Here is a 25,325-nt window from a genome sequence, read left to right as displayed (position 1 = left end):
ATGTGTTTTTTTGTGTCTGAACCTTGAAGACATTTTTTCTAATAGAAAAAATGCTCCATCTTTAACTTCAATTTCTTATTAATAAGGAATCTAGTAGATATTTTGAAGTTTAAGGGGTTAAAAATAAACAAATTTCCAAAAAAACCAGAATTTTTACGTAAAACTAGATTTAGTCAAAATTATTTTTGTTATTTTTATTGTTGCAACTCAAAAACGATTAACCGTTGATATTTGATTTTATCGAACATGTTTATGTTAACATATTATTTACACGGTATAGTTTAAAACATATTCTGTCGGCTGTTTGATCTATACCTATACAATGTGTCTCGTGAGGATTTATCTATTGTATACCTTCTGAAACAATGGAGATATCATAAATTCATAATTCTAGTTTTTAATAAGTTTCACAGGTGGGAAAAAATTACAAGAATTTCATGTTTTAATTTATTTTAATTTTTTGGGAAAAAAGTTAAAATATATATTTTTTTATTTAATTATTTTCAAAACAAAAATTGAAAATACCTAACCATTTTGTAGAGATTATCTTTCTGAAAATATTGACGTTTCAACATTTTAATTTCATTAATCTCTTGATTTTTATTATTTTTTCTAGTTTCGAAAAAAACTGCGAATTATTTAATACGATAGTGGTATTATTATATTAAACGTGGCCCGCGTGAACGTACTTTTACCGGCTTTTCGAAGTTATTATTATAGCTATTTAAAAATATTAAAGATACGTACATGTTTTTATATAGGTACATTAAAGTTAAAATTTTATAAAATCACAAACATTTGTATTCGATTTCTATAACTAAGACTTAAAAATTCAGTATAAAGTTATCTCTATAAGTAATTAATAGTTCATACTGAAATTGAAAAATCTAAAAATTACTGCGTTTTGCTATCAATCATCATTTAGGTAAAAGTTTATCTTTGATGGACGCTATATATGAACGGTGGCTTTTAATAAACGAGAATTTCTGTTCTACACGCGTGATCAAAATATGATACGGCCTGATAATTTTCTCCATAAAAAAAAGGAATGAATTTCCATTTTTCCAACACATCATTTTTTTTGTTAGAATTATGTCTATTTTTCTACATAATATATTAAAATATATTTAATTTAAAAATTATTTACTTTATTTTGCATAATGAATAAAATTATGACACTGATTATGACATTATGATCTAATTTGTATTTTTTTTTTATGAAATTATTCAAAATACTTTCAATATAAATAATATATATAGGTAATGAAAAAATTGATGATAATTTCCATATTTTATTATAATTTTAATTTATCTTATACACAGAATTCCAAATTTCCATAATATAATAATATACAATTTGTACATCGATTCAGTATTTTTTAAAATTGGTATACACGTTATAACTAGGTAAATCAAGCGAAAGATTTTAGAATATAAAATTTTTCTTTTGACTTTGTTTTGAAAAAATATTTAGTTCAAAAGTATTTACCATTTGTAGTAATGACTAAACAATGACAGCTACGTGACTGCTTCTAAGTGTTTACCGTAAAAGAAAAACGATTAAAATTTTCTTATGCACTTAATTACTATGAGCACGTTACAAGAATTATTTTTTTTATTATTTAAAGGTTATGTAACCATACAAAGACTAAAATAATTTAAAAGTTTATTTTGCGTTCTATATATAATTGAATTTTCATCTTAGGTACATGTAAAACTATTTTTTAAGCAGTTAAAAAGTTTTTTTTTACTTTTATCACTGTGATTTTTTTTCTGAATTAAAAACAAAAAATACTATGTTAAACCATACATTTAAGTAAGTAGCAGTTTGTATATAACTGAATGTATATAGTATTTAAGTAAATATATTAACTGAATAAATTAAATAAGAAAGGAAAAACAAAGTTATCCACCTATATCTGTATAATTATTAATTATACGTATATCTATATTATATATAAGTTATAACTAGTTATAAGTATAATTAACGTTTAGGTAAGGGGAGTTGGTGGTTGGTCTACTACTTTGTTCACCTTATATTTTAAATACTTATAAATTATAATTTATTAATTATCCGTCTGAATTTTGATTTGTATGTATCGAAGTACTCCAAAAATCATTTTTGTTTAATATTAAATTAAAAATAGGTAGTATGTGTTATGTTGACATTCAAAAAAATTAAAATTAAAAAATTTCAAAAACCTTGGTAGATTTTGAAATAATAAGTGTTGTTCAATAAAAAAATCACTCAGAGTCAGTACATATATAAATTTGTACTTGTGAAAATAAAAGTTGTCAGTAAAAAAAAAAATACGATATCGAATCTTAATGATGATTCATTGTTATTTTACAAAGTGACGATTAATAATGTGCCTCCTGCCTAGACGCCCTAGACATTATAATATTATGGTTTACCGGTTGATTATTTTTATTTTGTATATACACGTGATATAATAAACTATATTAACGTCCCAATGTCTATTAAAGAAAACGACGCTGAATCAAGATTCAAGACAGTTTTATTTGATTTTTTTCCCAATATTTTTTGTAATTCAAACATAATTTATCTTATATTAGGTACGTTAGGTTAGGTATTTTGTATAAATGAACATAACTAGATAAATTATGGAATAATATATAATAATTAATAAGCATATGTTTTTTATAAATACGGGTGTATTCAACTTTAGTATGGCGTATTAGTGATGTGTTCAAAATACACAATAAACAATAAACAAAAAATGTTAACTAATAAATAAATAATAAATAAAAATGTTTATTTATTAATGTTTAAAATTTGATTAGATTTAAAATGTTTCATTCATACAACAATGTCAGTTTTCATTTAATAAAATTTGTAGTTTTGACTATAAGTCATTTTAGCATAAGGATACTTTTGTAATATTCTTATAACTATGGTTTATAGCAGCGGCCTTTTAACAAATTTAGTGCGGCCCGCACTAAAATTAAATTGTATATTCTAAAATCTAAAGTTCTATAAACAGTGAATTATATGAACGTCGTTTTTTATCTTATCTTATTTTTTTTATTTATTTTATCTTTCTATTTTCAACTTGTATTGAATTAAAAAATATTCTGTCTCATTTTATCCTCTACTATATTTAGTAAACAGTTGTAAATTTTTATATTTTTAATTATAATCATTAAACATGTATGCGGCCCACAAGTAATTTTCAAAAATTATATTTGGCCCTTTCTAAAATCCAAGTGAGCACCGCTGGTGTATATGTTAGTAAGTAGATATAGCACCATTATATAAATAAATAATAATATAGTATAAGCAAGCATGATGTAGACAAAAATCTATAATAAATATATTAATAGATACATTTAGTTTTAATAATCTCAGCTGATTTTAATCTAATATAGTACATTTGAAATACATTGAACCCGATTACATCCAAGTATATACCATATTTGTATAGGGTAGTTATTCAATAATTTCGTAATATGCCTGATATGTATTTTTTAAAGAAAAATTTTATTTTGGAACTATAATAATCTTTTCAAAACATACAATTTAGTGCCACGTGATTTTTCTAAAAAAAACATGAAGATAAAATTCACGTTCAATAGCGAATATTATTGTAGTATAGTATATTGCATGGTATATTATATAGGTATAGTTCTAATGCGCTTTATTAGTTATTTGTTTTTAGCTTTCAGTCATAACTCTTTGATATTTAACACGTCCAATGTATCGAGTATTTAAACGTGTTTTATAGTCGTATGATTTACTGCCTGTCAATGTTTCAGAATTCGTCATTATGAATTTAAACTACATATATATACATTATGTATTCGTTTATTTAAATGATAGTTATGAATAGTTTTATGAACGGTGATGAAGATATTTTAGTACCTATATGGGTACCTATATTGAATAGGAAAATGTTATACTTTTAAGTGTTAATATGATTAAATAACTCGATTAATTTAGGGAGGCGGAAAAAGAACAATGTATCACTTTTCAAAAAAAGTAAATAAGAAAGCAAATGTTTATTGTATAGTGTTATGCTTGTGGCAAACAACTACGCCATTTGAATGCATAATTATATATTCCATGATTAATTAATTTAAATAAATATCTTACAGATAGTAATTGTCTTAGTTGATATGCTGTTCGTAATTCGTATAGTTATGTATATTATTGATATCTAGTAACGGCTTGGTGTGTATTTCATTAAAAACATATTTAATTTATTTATTTTATTTTATTTAAAGCGGTTTAACCAATCTTAATATTTTTTTTTATAAATATTTATGTTTGTAGGTTAATGTAAAACGTTTCATTTCCTTATAAGAAATTAATTTCAAACATTATTTTGTATTATAAATAGCTAAAAATGTAACGTTGTCAAAATTTTAAATAGGTAGGTGAAATTTATTTGAAAGAAACTATTGGCTATTGGTTTTAGGTAATGATTTCTAATCATATAACTTTCAATAAATACAAATTATTATAGAATTGTTTTTTAAATTTTATAAATTAAGTAATATTTATAGGTATTTTGTTTTAAGTTGATGCAACAAGATACGAGGATTTATATATTTATTACAATATAGTTTTATATTTATCTATAATATTATGAATTATTAGTTAAAAATTGTCACTTAAAGCTATTAAAATGCAGAATATTATTTAGGTATATAAGTAGAATTAGAAGAAAAGAAAATTGAATACCTGTAATATGTTTGAACTTTGAATTATGGTTAAATAAAACTATATTAATTTTAAGTCTTGAATTTAATCCATATTGTTTATTTAATAAATGTAAAAATCAAACATTTTTCATTTTATGTAAGTATTAGGTTCAAATATGTTAAGTTGTTATGACTTATAATACAATAAATCGATGGAATATATGACCCTCATATTTTATCACTGAGAGGGCACCACATCATCACTTGTCACGTGTCTACAATTCTACATATACTATACTGGTATATTATGGTAGGTATTATGTTACAGTGTAATGTAACAAATTGATTTTTAGAATAAAAACGATAGACTTCAGTTTGGTGATACATTTTCGATAGAGTATATGTACTTTTTTAATCGTATAAGTTGTGATATAATCTTTTACATATATTTCATAATTTATTGTGATATAAAAATTAAACAAACGCAAAGAAATACAAATATTAATTGTAATATTATGTATAGGTATTCATATATTAATTTATTTGTTTTTATGATTGATTTCTGAATTAAAATATTCATAACGACAGAGAATGTAGAATGTTATGGTATATAATATAATATATAAAATTATTAGGTATTTACATTTAAAAGGATTCATTAAAAAAAAAAAAAAAATATTAATAATAATAATATATCTGCTTTAAAAATAAATAAAATAATGATATAATAGGTACACCGTACACTGTTAGGAAATTTGGGTAATTGTCTTTGGCAAATTAAATCACTTACAGTTGAAATTATAAACTGAAACTTATAAAGTTAATTAATTTTGTAAATGTTTAATGACTATAAATATGTTTAAATGTTTGAAAAGTTACAAAAATGTTTCTCTTTAGATTATTATATGTCAAATTTTTATAAAACTGATGACATATAATATTATATAATAATGTTTAATTGAGGTGAATAATATTTATGTAGACTATAGTGATGTCCATTGTCCATCATATAAACAACTGTACAAAATATAATTGAGTATTTGAGTATACTTATATTTAGGTAAGGTCGTAAGCAAAAACGCCATAAGTCACCGTAGAACGGGTTTGAGTAAAACGTGTTTTTGTATTTTGCATTTTTTTAATTCATAATATTTTGTACATTATAATTATATAAATATGATATATGTTTTTCTGTGTAATTGAAATAAATATGATTAAATTAATTTTCAATAAGATATTTTACTTTTCACGTTGCACCTTAGTATTGGTAGAAAAATGTTGATACTTTCTTCCTAAGCAAAAATGCAGTAATTAATAATTTCTCAATTATTGTAGGTATTAATAATTAAAAATTATAATTATAATTATGATTAATTATACATTTTGATTTTTATATTTATTGGTACATAATTATTTTTAAAGAATTCACAAAACAAAACTGTTATTTGCAAGCCAAATGCCGTCAATTATAATTTGTACTATGTACTAAGATAAAATGCCGTATCTTCAACAATACTTACGACATTAGTGCTTAGTATTATGTATTTGCGGCGTTATTACCTAGTACTCACGATTTTTTCTACGATTTACGGCGTTTTAGTTACTTGATTATTGCTTATATTATACTTTTGGAGTAATATTTCAGACATACGGGCATACGGCATATTCATCTACACAAACCTAACTTTACAATTATTTATTTGTTTTTACCTCATTTTTATTTCTCTGGGGACTTACGGCGTTTTTGCTTACGACGGCAGAGTATAATAGTTATTGTTTTTTGCACGATGAAACTTACTATTTAAAATTGGTTTTAGGAGAACCCCTTATATCAGTTATATCCTGCGTTATTATTATTTTTTTTATCGAAAAATCAAACATAAATTACATAAGATATTATAATTAGTAATTATACAGGTTTGTTCAACCTTATAAGCTTATGCAACTTAACTTAGGGAGTTATGATTATTAATAAGTTATTATTATTATTATTTTATCGCGGCGTTATCCGTAGATAATTGATAGGTTATTGTTAGCTGTCAGTCTGAACCTGTCAGTCGAAGCCGCGATCTGCGACAACGTACACGAAAATGTCGGGGAATATTGAAGTGATAACAATTAATTGTGGACATATTATGCTAATAATAATATACAAAACTTTTAAAATTATATATGCGTATATGAAATACATCTAAAAAATGGCTTTACTCGATGGAGGTGTTACAATAAAAAATGCGCTACTAAAATGTTTACAAAAAATAATTATGACGCACTAGTTAAACTTGAAGGGAATCTTACAGCAGACAATAATGCTATCGATAGACGCCTAATTGACAAAAAGATTATCAATTCATCCTGTTAGCGTAATGTGGTAGAAGATGTAAATATGAGGCTCAAAAAAATTATTTTACGGGAAATTGGACAAAGCTTATGTACTACAATTTCCGTTAAATACGTAGATCGTGTACCGTGTAAAAAAAATAAAGCTGACGAAAAATTCTTCTGGCTAATCCAACTTCTATACAATCTGTACACGATTCATTACGAGAAATGAACATTTTGACAATGCAAGGTGAATCGTTTTTATCATTCAACGATGATCCAAAAATGTTTTAATTTTTTCATGTGAAAAAAATTTAAACTGTTATGTGATGTCCAAACTTAATACATAGATGGCACTCTTCAATACAGCGCTAGATTTTTTACTCAAATGTACATACAAATGGGCACTATAAAATTGTTGTGAATGTTTTTAAATGTTGTACATTTTTGGTAATATTTACTATTATTTATATCTTGAAAATTGAATACAAGGTTTTTCATAAGCATTTCTTACTGTAGCTCAAAAATCAAAACATCATTTTTTTTTTTATTGATATATTTGAACTTAAAGAAAAGTTAAAAATATGTATATTGAAAAAAACAAATGGTAATGTGACAATGCAAGTATTTTCTAAACTTAAGTAAAATATAATATAATAAAACTATTGTTACGTTAAGTGCGAAGGTGGTTGGTTTTGACATTTAGGTGCTGGACGGGAACTATGAAATGTCATTAAGGTCCTTGTAGGTCAAAAATTACATTATTATATTGTTAATTTGATGCTGTGATTATGCGAAATAACACGTAGGTGGGCACTATATATTATATTTTTTCTTGGTGGGTGATAATCAAGTAAATTATTATATGTTAGACATTTTTAAATTATGAGGAGTTAGAAGTAATAATTTATAAATATTAGATACAATATGAATATTATTCTATGTATTATGTATATATTATGTAAAATAATTAAATTTGACACCTTTCATACTTAAACACATTTTATATAAGTTACAACTACAGAACTAAACAGAAAGACAGAGAGAAAAGTATTTTCACCACTACTTACATATGTCGTGTTTACTTTTAAAAATGCTAAAATTTATTAATAATATGAAGTTTTCTGTATTATGTATTATAAGTATTTATAATTAGTATTTTTACCATTTCTTTTTATAGGCTCAACGTTTATTCGCAATTGATTCACAGAAGGTCAATTAATTTATTATATATATATATACCTATTACCAGTACTACTTATTTATAATTATAATTTTTATAGTAATTTATGAGTAAGTGTTACCACTTACCTTTGGTAATTATATACCATTAAACATTATTTATAGCAATATTTCAACTATAAAATATAAATTATAAACTATAAATTATAATATAGCACATTAAGTACTAATATACGTAGAAGATGAGTCATTTTCAATACAATTACTACTCGTATATCTATATCAATTTTCTAGCCTGCTAAGTTTAAATATTAAAATTTTTAAATTAAATTTATTTTGAATGCATTTTTTTATTTATTTAAATCTTTGGTCGAATTTTGAGGGTGAAGTTCAATACAAACGATAAAGGAGATGAAAATATAATGCAGTGGTTTAGTCAATCACTATTGACTATTATTATTGACTATTGATATAGAAGTCGTATAAACTTTTTATTAGAAAGTCAAAAATTATAAAATAAAATTTATACACATATAATATTATACCTATATACGTATTATATTATGATTGATTTTATTATACTTCATAATTTTTTTTTATCATAGTTGTATTATACTTATCTTTGGTTAAACGACTATGGTTTATGTCAGTTATTTAAATGTTCTGAATATAAACCACTTCTCTTGAAATTTGCATTAAAATAAAGAAAATTAAGCAATGCGTAGGTAGGTACCTAATTTTATTTAATTATTTATCCGAATAGAGTATGAAATTTATGCACATAAAATGTGTACGTTCGGACCATTAGGACCACGGATCATAATTGAAAAGAAAAATTAATTTTAATATTATCAAAAGGCCTATGGACAAACGAATGTGCTATGATTTATTGCGTAGGTACTAGTCAATATAATTATTTGCTGGTACGTTCGTTTTACCACGATTTAACAATGAAACCATGCAATTGTAATAATAATAATAATAATACAATATAATATATATTATCATAAGGTACCACAGATAAAGAATTCGATCTTCACAATGTTTATCTTATATACCTAATAGTATATAATTTCACGTCACGTATATTCGTATATAAACAGTCATCGAAGACAAACACGCACGTCAACAGCTATAGATGATACAATGTTGTAATAAATTATACATCGGGTATATCGCTCATGGGTTGACTTGACAATGTACACATTTTTCGGGATTCTGGAAATGATTTTACGTGAACATTTTTTAAAGGCATTTTTTTTCTCTAAAACCAATATTTTTTCCAAGCGTAATTTTTAGTTCATTTTATTCGATTTAAATTTATTCAATTTGATCTTTAAATTCAGAAATTTTGGTTTACTGCTTTAACCATAGGAAACAAACCGAGTACACCGTAATTCGTAATTACTAATTTCGTACTAGATCGTATTTGTACATACTTGCAGAAAATGTTGGTTAACGTCATACGAGTACAAGTACAACTACTAATAATAAACGTATATAATATTATATATTTTTATTTTACTGTGACCTAATTACTGCGATTTATTAGTCTAGTATTATGTTTATTAAATATTTATAAATGGTCAGAATGTAATTTTTCTTCGATTTATTATTACTTATTATACAGTGTTGCGTTTATTTTATAGTAAGCAGGTAATATTATAATTTATAGTATAACTATAATCATTGAGTGAGTATACAGTTGGACAATTTTATTCATTTTTCCAAACGTTTTATCATATTATACAATTATTTAATTTGAACAACTTACCTAAGCGGTTCGTATTATGTAACATACTTCAATGCAATAGTACTATTATTGTTATTAGGTATTATTATTTTTTATCAGTTTCTTGGTTTGTGAGACAATTATTTTATCACGCCGTATTTTCTCGACAAAGCGCCGATATTTCGAGTTAAATCGATTGTTTGCGAAATAAGTCGATTATAGCGTATTGTTATTATACAATTATGAGGATATAGTTTGCGTCGAGCATTTTGGAGGAAGCGTATCGGATCGGAACACAATGAGCGGAAGACAATTTTTAGTCGATTATGACGCATATCAAACTATAGCCGTATGGTGATTGCGGAATGTGTTCCGTTCCGATTCAATAAATCGCACAACAGCGATAGGTGCCAATCACGACGATTTATATTTTTGACCGACTGATAAACGACAGGGTTGCGATTTATTGAAATAATCACATCGTGATGCGTCAGGTCTTGATTTACCAATCCACAAGCGCTGTCCAAGATTAAATAGCATACCCCGACTTTCACGCACACAAGCATATTATAGGTACCATATATCATATATTTATAGTAAAATTTCAATATGAATCGTTTTGATATGGGCCATATACAGTACATAGCACATTGACATAATACATTTTGTATAAATCATTTTTATTAATCGAAAATTTGGACCCGTTTCATTTTCTTCCAAATATTTAATACGTCATAATATTTTTATTTTCCCTTACTGTCAACGGCGGGTATACTCACCTCCTCTTATACATTGAGCCCCACGAAAATGTCCTATCTGCCAGCGCGTAAATAAACATCGACCTACAGCTTTCATATTGTGTTTATTTATCCGAGAATTTCACACACCTTGGTATATATTCACGTAGTATAACTATATCATACGAAATACGCGTTGTTGGAAATAATATTTGTTCATATTTTTTTATGTACCATACTCAAATATCTATATCGACTTTCAATCACCGCTGTCGAGCTGAAAAGAAATCACGAGTGTTGAGAATTTATATATATATATATATTATAATGTGTTCTGTGGCTGAAGTAGGAGTGTAGTATATTAATACTATGCTGTAATGTTGCCATAGCAATATAACTTAACAGTAATAGCAGATAAAATATAATATATAATATTATATATATATATTATTGTAAATAGTCAATGAAAGTTATATTTTTTATTTATATAATTTACTATATTAAGGCTTCAACTATAATTTATTTATCCTCAATGAGTTTATATTAAGAAATCACCACAATAAATGCACCATGTGAAGCATTTGCTTAGGTAATGAATTACATATGAGATATAAATTATAATAAATTAATAACGTCGTGGATCGCGCCATCGTGGTACACGTACAATTAGATAATTATAATACGAATTTATTGACTACATTTCTAACTTAATTTTAACGAATAATTTAGTACTTGTTATTTGCAAACAATAACAGTAAACCAATTACTAATGATGTTAACATTTTGGAATTAGGATAAGTATAGAGTTTCGACTATATTTTCATAAATTGATTGCAAATAATAATTGTTTTCTATTAACATTTAAGTTATTACATTACTATATTATTTGTAAATGCATACATTACCGGTTATAGTATGTTCAGTATGGACCTATGGTTATGATACTTTGTAATATTATAGATTTGTCCGTAATATTGTGTAAATATAAGCAATAACCTACATTAATAATTTCATCATTCAGTATCGAAACACCAAATAATATTATAAGCTTTAAACTTAAAGTAATATTCGATGTTCATTACTCGTATTCTCTCCGAAAACTACTCTCTTGTAAACTCCAAATAAATTATCATTAAGAAAGGAATTATAATTGAATAAATTTGATGAGATGCCAAATTAAAAATTAGTTTTTATTACAAATAATTAAAGCCTGAAGTTAATTTATTATAGGGCATCATACCAATAAAAATATATTTACATTATACCTAATTGTAAGTATTTTAGACGTATGATTTTTATATTTTAATATAACTTTAAAATCAAGTAATCTAATTTATTTTTCACATATAGGTACCTATAGTATTATGAATTAAAGATATTTGTTTGGTATATTCAAATATATAATTATGTTTAATGATATAAATTTAAATACATTTGATGATTTTGTTCGCCCGAGAGAATTATTAAAATTTACCATAAACAGTTTAATTCATAATCAGAACTGCATCTGTCTACATAGTACATATTATACAACCTTCGATAACTGTGATAAATTATATGGGAAATCTAAATTCTAAAATGGGGCGTAACCAATGATAGAAAAAAAAACAACACTATGGGCTATATTAATATTACAAAATGTATTATTGGCGTACGCATTGTAATTTTCTTTGTACACGGCATAATATTATAACATAATAATTATCATTGTGCATTTAAAACAGATGACGTGTCAGCATCCCAGAAATTATATTATTTATACGTCACCTAAATTTTTTAAAAATATTTTTTGTTTTTGCTTATAGTTATATTATTATGATAGAGACATAAATCCCAGGTTGATGTTTGTGAACGCGCATTGCTACTACTTATCGACAATGAGTGGGTAAGTACTAGGTACGAGTATGTAAATTGCGTAATGTTTGCAATTGCAGCATTCGATTTGGGTATACGATGTGTGTATATGTGTATATATATATTATATATAAGTAATGTATTGTACACATAATACATTATACGTTGGTATAATATTACCTATAAAATGATTGCTTCACATTTATTTCTGTATATATATATATATATACTTGTAATGTAGCTACAATATATTATTTATTTTATTTTTTTTTAGACATTTGTTCCGAAAGAAAGGAGTTATCCTCTGCAAAACGGTATAATGCGCGCGCGCGTTGGCCGATTCGACCACGAAAACGTAGGAACAGGTTTGGTATATAATATTATGGTAGGTATCGTGTACGGATAAACGGTATAACCTAATTACGGCATCGATTAGACAAGCGTATGGTTAACGGCGATCGGCCAGCGTTTTTCTCCGATAACCGCGACTCTGCGCTGTCAGTTCTGCACGTCTACGCGTATTTTACGCGGTCTGTGGGTATATTTAATATTGCAATAATATAATGTACTATAATATATGATGATAACCAACAGGAACGCGAAAATATATTTTGTGAGAAGTGCGAGAGGCTGAAGTCTCCGCGATTTCAGCTCAGTATAGAAGTTAATAAATATACATTTGTTGTTTGACGAAATTGCGAAATTTTCTAACGATTCTTAGTGAATTTATTCATGTTTCACAGTCATATCAGTTATTATGATGTACTCTATATTGAAGCGTTGATGTGCGCTGAATGTGTGAAAATATGAGCTTATGATATTATAATAATTAATAAGTATATCGTTGTCTGCTGTACTTATATGTTATACGTCGTATCGCAAAGTTAATCAAAAATAAATGCTACAGAAAAAAAATAAGATCGAAATCATCGAATTCATAGACAGTGGACAACATAGAGGCATGTATAATACCAGATGAGGCTCTTGAACGTTTTTAAGTGAATAAATTAAACTCATGTTTTCATCACCGGTCACCGGTCAGTTATTGACCAACACACTTGTCGTCCATTTTTATTATAGTCTGTCCTTGCAAGGTACCTAACCTAATGACGACGAGTGGATTTTTTTAGTGAAATGTTATACTCGTATTAAGTATTTAGGTGGATGCCAAATCCACATGTGGTATCTCTGTCTTGCACACACGTATGGCTTAGACAATTTAAGTTTACCTGAATCAATATTGAGTTATTGGCTTTTATACACTTCAGCTTCAGTGAATTGACCTATTATCTGACTTAAAGTTTAGAATATTATCTAGAACACCTCATAGGATTTCATAGAAACATTGATATTTTATTTTTAAAAAGTAAATCATAATTCGCTTTAAAATATAATTATATATCAAAGTCTATGAGATTTCCTGGATAATATTCTTACCTTTAAAAGTTATTACAGTCAATTTATTTTAAATTTAAAGCGTATAACACAAATGTTGCACTTATATTTGCATCGCACATGCACGGTGTCTTCTTAAGTCATAGTCATTATTTGTTTGATACTTAGGTATGTTCGTATTTATATTTTGTCATACGATTTGTATAATATAATGTGCTTTTTGAATACATACATTGATTCATATATGATTCTATATGTTTAAATAATATGTATATTATAGTCGTATACGATAGATAATATATATTTATACTTTAATTTTGAAAAATGTTCATTATTTTTATTGATTTAATTTTTTAAATGTTTTTACCTATAGTTATCCATGATAATATAATACGAATTTAAACAAATAACAAACAAAAATAATCTAATAGCAATGAATGAATATGATATATTGTATACAAACTACGACGAGTTATTATGAAATAAATAAGTTGAATGAAGTATGTTATTTATTTGTATAACTCGTATACCGTATTGCATATATGTTAACTAATTAAAATTTATGCTATAAAATTGAACAGACAAGATTTATCGAATGAATTGATGAAAATGTTGAATCCATTGTATGGCCTTCGTATACCAATGATAATAGCGGCAACACCTACTTTTGCTCTCATTTTGAGAGTTCACGATAGTTGTCACAGTAATAATTGATTTAATAACTAGGTAGGCACTTACCGGCTACCTTTATTCTAATAAAGTGTATTCAGGTTTCGGGTTTCAGATCAGTGTAAAACGGGCAAAACGTTGTACTAAAAAACGGATTTGATTGTTCAAAACAATGTGTGTTTACTAGTATGTTAAAATACTATAATTATTAATTATCATATTATAAACTATAATATTTAAAAATTTTAAAAATTAGATATAATAACCACGAATTTGTTTTAATTAGCCAACTTGAAATATAATAATATAATATAGACATTTAATTTTCAAATAACAATCATTATATAATAAAAAAAAAAAAACAACCAGCTGAATATGGCTGAACAGTAAACAGTGAACACTAACTCTCATTTGACATTTCGGCCAAATATATAATTATAGTTGCGTTAAGTATTTATTACTTTATATAATACATATACTATACTATACTATCACTGTACTCGAAAGAATCTTTGAAAAAATTTTGATCTGTTGCATTTTAAAGGTTAACATGACATGCTCTTGCTTAATATTTTCAGTTAGTTTGTATAGGTTTCCCCTAGATATTGCTTAGACTCCATTAACAATTTACAATGTAATTCACTAAGCATGTTCAACCTGTCTTTTCTTCTTCAATAATGCTGTTATACAAAATCTAATTTTTAGAACTTTTAAATATACTTAAAGACTTTATTTTAAAAAAATGTTTAGATTTTTTGTACAACTTAAGAGGTTCCTAGACAATGTTGCACTAGACTAACCTATTGTTATAACAAAAAAGTATCCATAAAAAGAAACCCTAAAAAAATAAATAAGAATATCATTATAGGTAAGTCTAAAAATGAATTTAATAAAATCAAAATATATTTGATAAAACAATTCAACTTATATAATGATTAAAATCTCTCATTTACAGATCTAAAACTTGGATGAATAATATAAATATTTTTATAGATATATAATTTTCTAAGTTTCAGTTTTATAATTTAACTCTGCTTAAACAATTTTAATTCCTTCGTAAAAGATTATAAGACTAAATTTAGTAAATTTAGTTATTATTTATTATGGTTCAAGGTAGATATATGCATGTCGCTCGTTGTGTAATATGTAATTTATTTTATGAAATTTTAAATTCATATCTTTTTCATCATCTCAGCATCTACAACACAATAATTTGTTGTATAGTTTTATTTTGTTAAATTTCTTATAACTATAAATCACATATTTATTTGGAAATAACTACTTTATTGAATGAACTATAATAAAAAATGACAGTTTAAACATTAAATGCCTATATTTTACATAATTAAAATATTTAAACGTAGATACATTTTTAAAAATTACGCTAATTAATTATAATACGTATTAAATGGTTTTCTATATTTATTTATAATTTGTGTTTTGCTGAATAATATGTATTATGGATAGGATATTAGAAGAAAATAAATTACATTATGATAGTTACAAATATTGTGTATTTATATAATAATATTTATGTGTATTCTATATCTATATATACTTTTAAATGTTTATAGTAAAATAGTTTAGAGTGTTTAGACGTTTTACGATTCATCACTAGTGAGTGGTTTTATTTGCGAAGTTGTAGTTGTTCAAGACTGAAAAAAGAAACTATTTATTTTAACTAATTGAAATTCATTTAAAGTTAAAAGTTACCTTTCAACTATTATTTACTTCTATAATATTAAAGCTAAAATTTTAAATGTAATACTTAATTGAGTAATTGACCAACAAGTATAAGTTTGGTAAGAAGTAACCTATTTATATTTATATTTGATGAAATCATATTTGAATACCCTATGCCACCAAGGCCCAAGTCCAAATAGTCTGCAATAATAGTCATAATATCATAAAAATACATACATGTATATTTTATACATAATATTAGAACCCTGTGCGAAGAAGAAAATTTATCAACACTAGGATTTACATAAAAGATACTTTAGTTAGCATTTGATAATAAATAATGAGATTTTTTTTTAATTGCTACTTATTTATTAAAAACCAAACTTATTTAAATAAGTTTGAAAAATTCAAAGTTGAATTAATTGTTCTTCAAAAGTCAGTATTTAAATTTGTCGAAGTCCTGTTTTTATTTTTGTCATTATAATATTATCTTTGTTTATAGTTACGTAGTTTAGGCGATAGAGATGTTTAGTTGACTGTAAGGTTGCTTTAATGATGTTTACTCAAAATATGTGATAGTGGTGTCCCCGGTGACAATGAACTGAATATTATTATACTTAGCGATTGGAGAATAACCTGTAAATATGTCCAAGTGGGTCAGTGTTTGTATATTTACTGTAATACACCTTAGTGTTAAAGCAATATATAATGATCTGTGTATAATTTTCAGTGGTTTTATTCAAACAAATCATAAAATATAAAGTTCATAAATAACCGAGTTTATAATAATAATTACACAAAATACTATAATAGTATGCATAAAAATAATAACTTTATTTCATGATATTATATTGAACGAAAGTAATACTACTCGTATTGATGACAATTCTGTGATCATATACCGATGATTGTTATATACGAATGCAAAAATGTTGGATCTTATTTTCAAACTTATTTCCAAATAATTTCAATATCACATCAATAAATAACTCAATGTGTAAGTAATAATAATTTCTATTACGTATATTGAATTTATATGTCATCTATTCTATTGCACCAACCGATTGTACTAAATTTTAAGGAGTACCTATATTGGCTATATTATTATGTGTTATTTATGGTGTATAAAATGATTTCAACGTCAATAATGACAATAATAATTCACAGGATTTAAATTTAATGCATAGCAAAATTTTACCTCTAGTATTTGAATGACGTTTAATATTTGACTTAGCGAGTCAATCCATTATTTGCTTTTGGTAAATACGCGTCTTGATTGATAATACAATATAATATTCTATCCATATTTACGAATGGGTCAACCACGTGAAACTATAATGTAGAATAATCTATATTCATTAAACGAGTTTTTCATTTCTTACAAACAACTGATTCCCGAATTATTAAAATGTACCTATCTAAATGTATGATTTGAATTTGGACAATCGAGATTTTCGAGAATATCTTCCGAAAACGAATCGAGCATTTCAACAATGTTAAGATATTTGAATATAGAATAAGTAGGTAATTACCTAAATACATTTTTGTATATTTATGCTGACGTGATAAAAAAATAATTAAACCAGAAAGCAATACACTAAACCTAGTTTATACGATCTAGTTACTTGGTATAGTTAATCGAGTTTTAGTTTTATAAATAAGTATTTATATATATAATTATAAAAATTATAACATGGTGTTTAATTTTTTTTTAAATTTAAATTTAACAAATAATATAGTATTTACAAGCAACTGTGTACATTCTAGAGGATTCTTTATTCTAGAAAAATTATTTTACCTTTTCTGTAAATAAGTTGATTATTTCTCACAGAGATATATAATATTATATATTACTATATGTATAAAAGAAAGGACCATTTCGAATACTATTATTATAATATGATATATTTTTCGATGGTGATAATGGTTTATGACTAATAACTAATTTATGTAAAATAATGTCGTTGGTTATTTTTTAAATTTAGCAATTTTCACTAATTATCTATATGAATTGTATTACCTAATTACGTAATATTTTGCTGGGTAAGGACATTTAAAACTCTAAATGATAATCCAGTTTTGTTATATGTACTTAACAAGGTAAACATCTTAATCAATTTATGTATTAAATTTGTGTCATTTAAAAACCTTAGATTTTTTAAAAATTATTGAAAATTGAGATCGGTCACTTACTCGTATGTATTTATGGTATATATCTACTCGAATTTTAAGTAGGTATTTGTACCTAATATTAATTAGGTACTAAATAAAAGGTACTACTAACAGCAATTACATTATTTCAACATGTTTATTATAATTCGTATTATTAAGTATGATAATTAAAAAGTTATAATTTTGTAAGTGCAATTGATAATCAAATTATCACATTACGTATAGTGCAATGTTAACTGATATTTAACAAAAAAAAAAGACACTAAACAGGCTAAAAAAATAAATCATTCAATTTGAGTAATTAATTTAATATGATAAACTTACCCGTGTGTTTAAGATATACAGTATATTTTAAAAAATATTGAACTACTGATTGCTATTATTGAAATATCTCACCCAGAGACGGCATTTTAAAATCTAAATGTAGCAGGTAAGTAATAATTAATAATGACATACTACAGCGTAATATCAAACGATCGTTCTTTTTAATTTAAAAAAATATCTAATATATAAATATAAATATTTACAAATAATTTTATAACACATAATATAGATAGTAATAACTCATAATGAACACAATTATAATGAATACTTGTATAGACAATATTTATAACCGAGTTGATATTGATATAGCAATATACCATATGTTAATGTTGGATACAAAGGATGTATATTATTATTCATATTACCTTAGTATGAAAGCATTAGATGTAAGCATGAAAATGTCATAAAAAAGTAATATATTTGTTTACGTATAAAGAGTATTATATAAAAATATAAATTATACAATAAATTGTATTTGTATAACTAAGAAAACCTATAAGTATATATTTAGATATACTTTTTTATATTTTATTCTTTTCATTATTTGGTTAAAAGCGCTCAGTGAACATACTTTTTTAAATAAATAATGGTTTTTATATTATGATTTATGAGAAAAATTTCCAAAATATTATAATTTATAATTTTTTCAGAACATATTTAGGGATCGCGTGGAGTGAAAAATTATTAAGTTATTACTGCAAATAATTATCGACCCTATACATATCTATTAACTGATCAAAAATAATGTAGAAGTAGGAAGGTTAATTGTAACCAGGTTGTATTTATACTAAGCAGTAAAGAATACATATTTTTAATTGAATTCGAAAAAAATTTATAAGTAATTTTTCATATCATTAAAATTATGGTAAACATTTATTTACAAACATTTACAAGCAATTCAGCTAATAAAAAAAATATTAATATTTTTGAGTAACTTATATAATTTAAAAGAATTGAAGAGTATGGTATTGGTTTTACAATAATATTGGTATTATTTTTTTTTTGTTCTTTAATTGACAAAATTGATCATAATTTCTGGTGAAAATTTGATCTAATTGTTACCTTGGGGTGTCCAAAATTAGGAAATTCTAACTAATTTTCTAAATAATTGTGAAAAATAAATAAAAAAAAACCGCAGAAAAACGAAAATATTTACGCGAAAATTTTAAACAAATTAATTGAAATTCAATAAATTTAAAAATATTAAATGTAGAAAGTTTATACAAATTAGTACAACTCTGAATATTATAATTTTCTATTCACAATGACATTATCAAATTATTTAGACATATTTTGTGCGCTATTTAGAGACATTTGAAATATCTAATAAATATCAATAATATTTGTTAGTCTAACATTTTAAAAATACAATGAAAGTTCTAGCGAGTTATTCTTATCGAAATTTAAATATATGAAAATTACATAGGTAATACCTATGCAAACATTTTTTAGCATTAAGTTAGAATTTAAACGATAAATAACGATTTTTACTGAATAAAATTTAATTATTTTATTGTAATTCGAAAAGGATAAAATTTATAAAAATATGCATCTTTTCACCAATGCGTATATTATCATTTTTTATTCATTATGTAATAATTAGTATATAAAATACCTAATACCTATAGGTATAATAATTCCTTATTCAAACTATTTTATGATACCAACGGTATTGACTTACTTTACAAATTATAGATGATGATTGCAAAAATTTATTCGACTTATCAAATTAAGAAAATAATCGTAATAATATAAATATAGCATAATTTATATTTAGAAATAAATACTGATTCACCCGTTTTGGCATAAAATATTTTTTCGTTTATAATGATTTATTATTGAATTTAGTTAAAAATGTACGTTTAACCTGTCTAAAATTTAGTACAACCGTTAGACAACTCTAATTACTAATTTATTCTTGGTATCCACTTATATAATAATTATTTCTATTAAAATAAAATTACATTTCGTAATATGTTTATAATTTATTTTATTGACTATGGTAATGAATATAATTTTTAGTAGTAAATATTTTATAGATTTAAATTTGATTATAAATGGTATGTGTAATAATTGTTATCAAAGCTAAATATTTTATACTTATTATATATTATATAGTATAAAATATAAGGTATATTTATTTATTCAGTTATTGTTTTTTTTTTAAATTTTCCAAATCGCAATGCTTTACATGGAAGTTTAAAAAAAAATTTATTGACACTTTTTGGTCTGTTTAAAGCTCCAAAAAGTTTCATATAGCACTTTTATTATAAATAAATAATTTATTTAGATGGTACGTTTGAATAACTTATTTTTAACGTTTTCGATAGTTTCCTTAACCATGAGAAAAATCATAAAAAGGTGAAAACTGCGATAAATGTTGAAGGAAGTGTGGTTTTAAATTTTAAATTAAGCTCAAATCAGAATCATTTTTCGAATTCAATGGTTTATAGTGGTTTATACATTCAAATTTATAATAATATATCATACATCACCAAAATTGGGTTTTGTAGTAGCTATATAAATACGTAATTCTGCTGTCTTGCGTTCTTTTTTTACATCACACAAAACATTTTATTTTATAATTTCTCGTATAAAAATTGCGAATATATAGGTATTTCTTCGTATGCAATATTAAAATATTTATTTTAATAACCTTTGTTTAATATTATAAGCTTATACTATTATTTATTATACTGTAGTATGACTTAAAATTACAGCGATTATTTCCCAACTACTTTTTGTGATAATAATATCATATTAATAAAAACCTACAAAGCTGTACTTTGTAAAATTTTCATTTATTGTTTATAGTTACTTATAAATTATAATTTTCTTTTAAATAATTTTAATTTATAAATTTATTTAATCTTTATTTTTTATAGATCAAGTTATATACTATTGTTTGTTTCAATTTAAACGTTATGCTTATTTTTATTATTTTTGTATTGATAAAATGTTTTTAATAATATGTTAGTACACAATATTCAAGTATCGTTTTTTTCACTAATCAAAATATCACTTGAAGATTATTATTTTTATACTATTGTACTCCTTGATCAAGATTTGTCAAGAGCTTAGTATAAACTAAATAATAAGCTTTATTAACATTAAAATGATTGTCAATGAATATATATAATATATATCCTTTATTCCTTTAACAAAATATTATAATGTAAATATTTGTTAGATTATCACCAAAAACGGTTTCTATTATGACGTAACCATAATATACTTTATAGGTTATTATTTATTATTAAACAAAATACTTAAATTTTTGAATAAATTAATGGGTGTTTATAGATTTTCTGAGATAATATACATTTTAATATAATATAAAGTTTTGTATTGCGTAAAAATACTTTTAAAACAAAATTATACAAGGTTGCGCGCCCACGTTAGGTATTAATGAGGTGTACGTGAGGCACAGTGCTGGAAAATTTGAATGAGCTATCGACAGAGGTGAACTATCGATTTTAGTAATTAATATTAATCTATCAATATTTATAATTTTTAAAAATGGCACAAATATAATAAATTCTAAGTCCAATATTACATTTATTTTATATTATTGTAAAACCATATTTATAAGGACTATTATCCTTAGTATAGATATTTTAATAACTAAAAACTACTAGTTCGATTTTGAATTGGGGACATTTTAGAGATAAAAAATTATTCAATTATTAATTTTTAGTAAAAAGGGGGATTTTCATTTAAAGAATAGGAGTTAGTATCACTACATGACACTCCTTATAAGTAATACAAAAAAATCTCAAGAATTTTAAAATATGGCATTCAATTAAGTATATTTAAATGTAGTTTCAAAATTCAAAATTTGAATAAATTTGTTATTAAATAATCATACTCGATGACCGTGTATATAATATGAATACGTTTACCGCTACCGCTACAGCTGCACACTTGCACAGTTATATTACGCGTCAAAAACAATTAAACGGCGCAGACCACTCAGACATTAATTTAAAATTCGTCATATAATATTATATACGAGTATACGACAATAGATGTGCAGATAAAACTGTCGCGTTTTATACAATATAATGTATCGCGTGTGACCTACTAGTCTGTTTTCGCGTCTTTGAAAATGTTCGTCCATCGATTATTGTTTATCGATAGTCACACACACGCGTTATATTATGCGAATATTGTGTGCGTCGAGAATAATAACATAACAATAATACTACTAACGGACCAACTATATAATAATAGGGTCGACGATATGGTGGCATTTTTTCGTTTCTATACAGTGATGTTCTATCGACAACAACTACTGCTATAATATAATATTATACTATATAATAATATAATACATGACGAGAGGAATAAATGCCATGTGCAAACGTATATAATATATTGCCAACGCAGCGAAGCGTCAAACTATATAGTTTAGTATAGTTTTCGATAGGAAGAATAGCAACGACATCTGACTCTCAACTTAAGTTTTATAAAATATTAGTAAGTAGATTTCGATGCACTTTGCATTTTTTTTTTAAGCCCGTTTTATAATATATGATGTTTCATATATTTTTGAAGCAGAATCTGCAGTTTTTAGTTTGATTTTTTGACAATATTCGTTTTTAAGTTTGTTTTTATTCATTTTTTAGGGTATCTAATTATTTTAATATTCGGATTTTTACTAAAAAAACATGCAACATAAAAATCAAGATCATGTGTGGCGACGGAAAATTAAATAAGAATGCATTTTTTTCTTATTAAAATTCTACGTAAAATATTTGAAATTGTGTAATTTTGCAAAACGTTTTTTTTTTAAATTTAATAACAGTAATTTTAGGTTCAAAAATGGTTTAAGATAAAAAAAAGTAAAGAGCACTATTTTTATATGGTTGCATTTTTTTTAATTTTTAGTTTTTTTTATAGGACATTATAGTACATTACATTCCCAGTTCTAGTAATGATGAAATTTCTGCAGTACAGTAATATACTTATTAAGATCATTTTACAATTTTTGGATCTTCTGGATAGCTCCAAAACGTTTCGCAAAATCTACATTTACCCGGCCACCGAATCGAGAACACTAACATAATCGTTTCGGTATTATCATTTTTATGCAAAATTATTTACCATCAGCTAACGCATTAATGAATGTTGCTCGATTATTATTTAAACAATATTATATTATTTCAATGATGAATTTAATCGTTTTTTCTTCGATAAAAATGAAAATAAGTAAGTACATAGCTAATGCAAAACGATTATTAACATGTATTTCAATTAAAAACGATTTAGCAGTTGGAAATTCATCAGATAATTCAGAAGAATTAATACTTAAGTACCTATTCGTATATTAATGTGAAACAAATATTATATTATAATATCTATATGGATTTTATTTAGAAAGACAAAATATTTTTGACATTACAGTACGTCAGTAGAGCGTGTTTACCAAGCACAAACCTACGAAATGCAAAGAGCACCGACGGAAAAAAGGGCGCGTACTGCAGCTTGCATCCGGCAAACGACCACCCCCCGCCCCCCCGAGTGAGCTTAACGTTATTTCAATCCGGAACGTACCTCTGCAACTGCCGCCGACTTCGGTGTCGTCGACCACTTCGGCGATGTCGGTGCAGCTGTTGCGCCGGCGGCCGGCGGCCACGCTGCTCCGCCGGCTGTTGGTACTGCTGTTGTAACTGCTACCGCAGCCGGAACTGCTGCGACGGGTCCGCGAACCGCCGGTGGACGGGGTGCTGGAGAACCGGCGGCCGGTTATGTAGGCGAACGGTTCGTCTTCCGAGTCGGTGTACCCGTCGTCCGTGTCGTCCTCGTCCATGCCGCGGTACTGGTCGTTGTCCGGCGTCACGGAGGCCACGGACGCGGCGGACGACACGGACACGGGCGACACCGACCCGGACGGCGACGCAGACGACGTCGACGCGACGCACGGCGCCCGGTGCGTCGACCGCGGTGACGACGGCAGAGACCCTATGGGGACCGGTCGCGCGGAACGTTCTCGGTCGCGCCGTTCCCGCTGCTGTTCCGGTTCCGGCGACGGCGGCAGTCCCTGTTGCGCCTGGAACAGTTCGTCCAGGATGCCCACGCTCCGCGCAACCGGTTCGTGCAGGTTGACCGCCACCAGCTGACCGCACTTGTACAAGAACAGCAGCCAGATGTCCGGCTGGGCCGTCAGACACCGGACAATGTACCGGCCCAGTTTCAACACGCCCGATGAACGTTGCCTAGCCGGCTGCATGTCATCCGGCCGCGCGCACCACATCGACGCGATTGAACGGCACCGGTGCTGACGATCGCACCGGCGGCCACGTCTCACCGGGCCCGACCGATTTCTCAAGGTAGACCGCCTCGGCGGCGGCGGCGGCGTCGTTGCGATATCCCCTCCGCCGCCCGCTCGGCGGTCCGCCCGCGCCGCCTATTTCGGCGAACATTATATTATGTAAATATGTAACAATAACGCTGCGGCTATAATTATGAGCGCGCGCTTGAGCAATACATCTGCCGATTTGCCCGTACGTATATGAGCTGTCAATCGACCAATAATAATAATAATAATAATAGCAGTGTACTTATGGCTCGGGACGTCCCGTATTTTG

General features: G+C 26.3%; 1 protein-coding gene across 1 annotated transcript in view; it reads right to left on the bottom strand.

The window, feature by feature from the left end:
* Positions 1-25,010, bottom strand: part of LOC132931600 (BTB/POZ domain-containing protein 6-B-like) — a 30,494-nt gene extending 5,484 nt beyond the window's left edge. Inside the window, exon 1 of the mRNA XM_060997476.1 lies at positions 24,292-25,010. Within this exon, the coding sequence (XP_060853459.1) occupies positions 24,292-24,991 (700 nt within the window). The 5' untranslated portion in view covers positions 24,992-25,010. The remainder of the gene's footprint in view (positions 1-24,291) is intronic.
* Positions 25,011-25,325: the final 315 nt, after the last annotated feature.

Source organism: Rhopalosiphum padi, chromosome 1, assembly GCF_020882245.1.
Source record: "Rhopalosiphum padi isolate XX-2018 chromosome 1, ASM2088224v1, whole genome shotgun sequence".
NCBI classification, from domain to species: domain Eukaryota; kingdom Metazoa; phylum Arthropoda; class Insecta; order Hemiptera; family Aphididae; genus Rhopalosiphum; species Rhopalosiphum padi.
The sequence above is the reverse complement of the archived record's forward strand: the minus strand, read 5'-3'. Positions and strand labels throughout refer to the sequence as shown.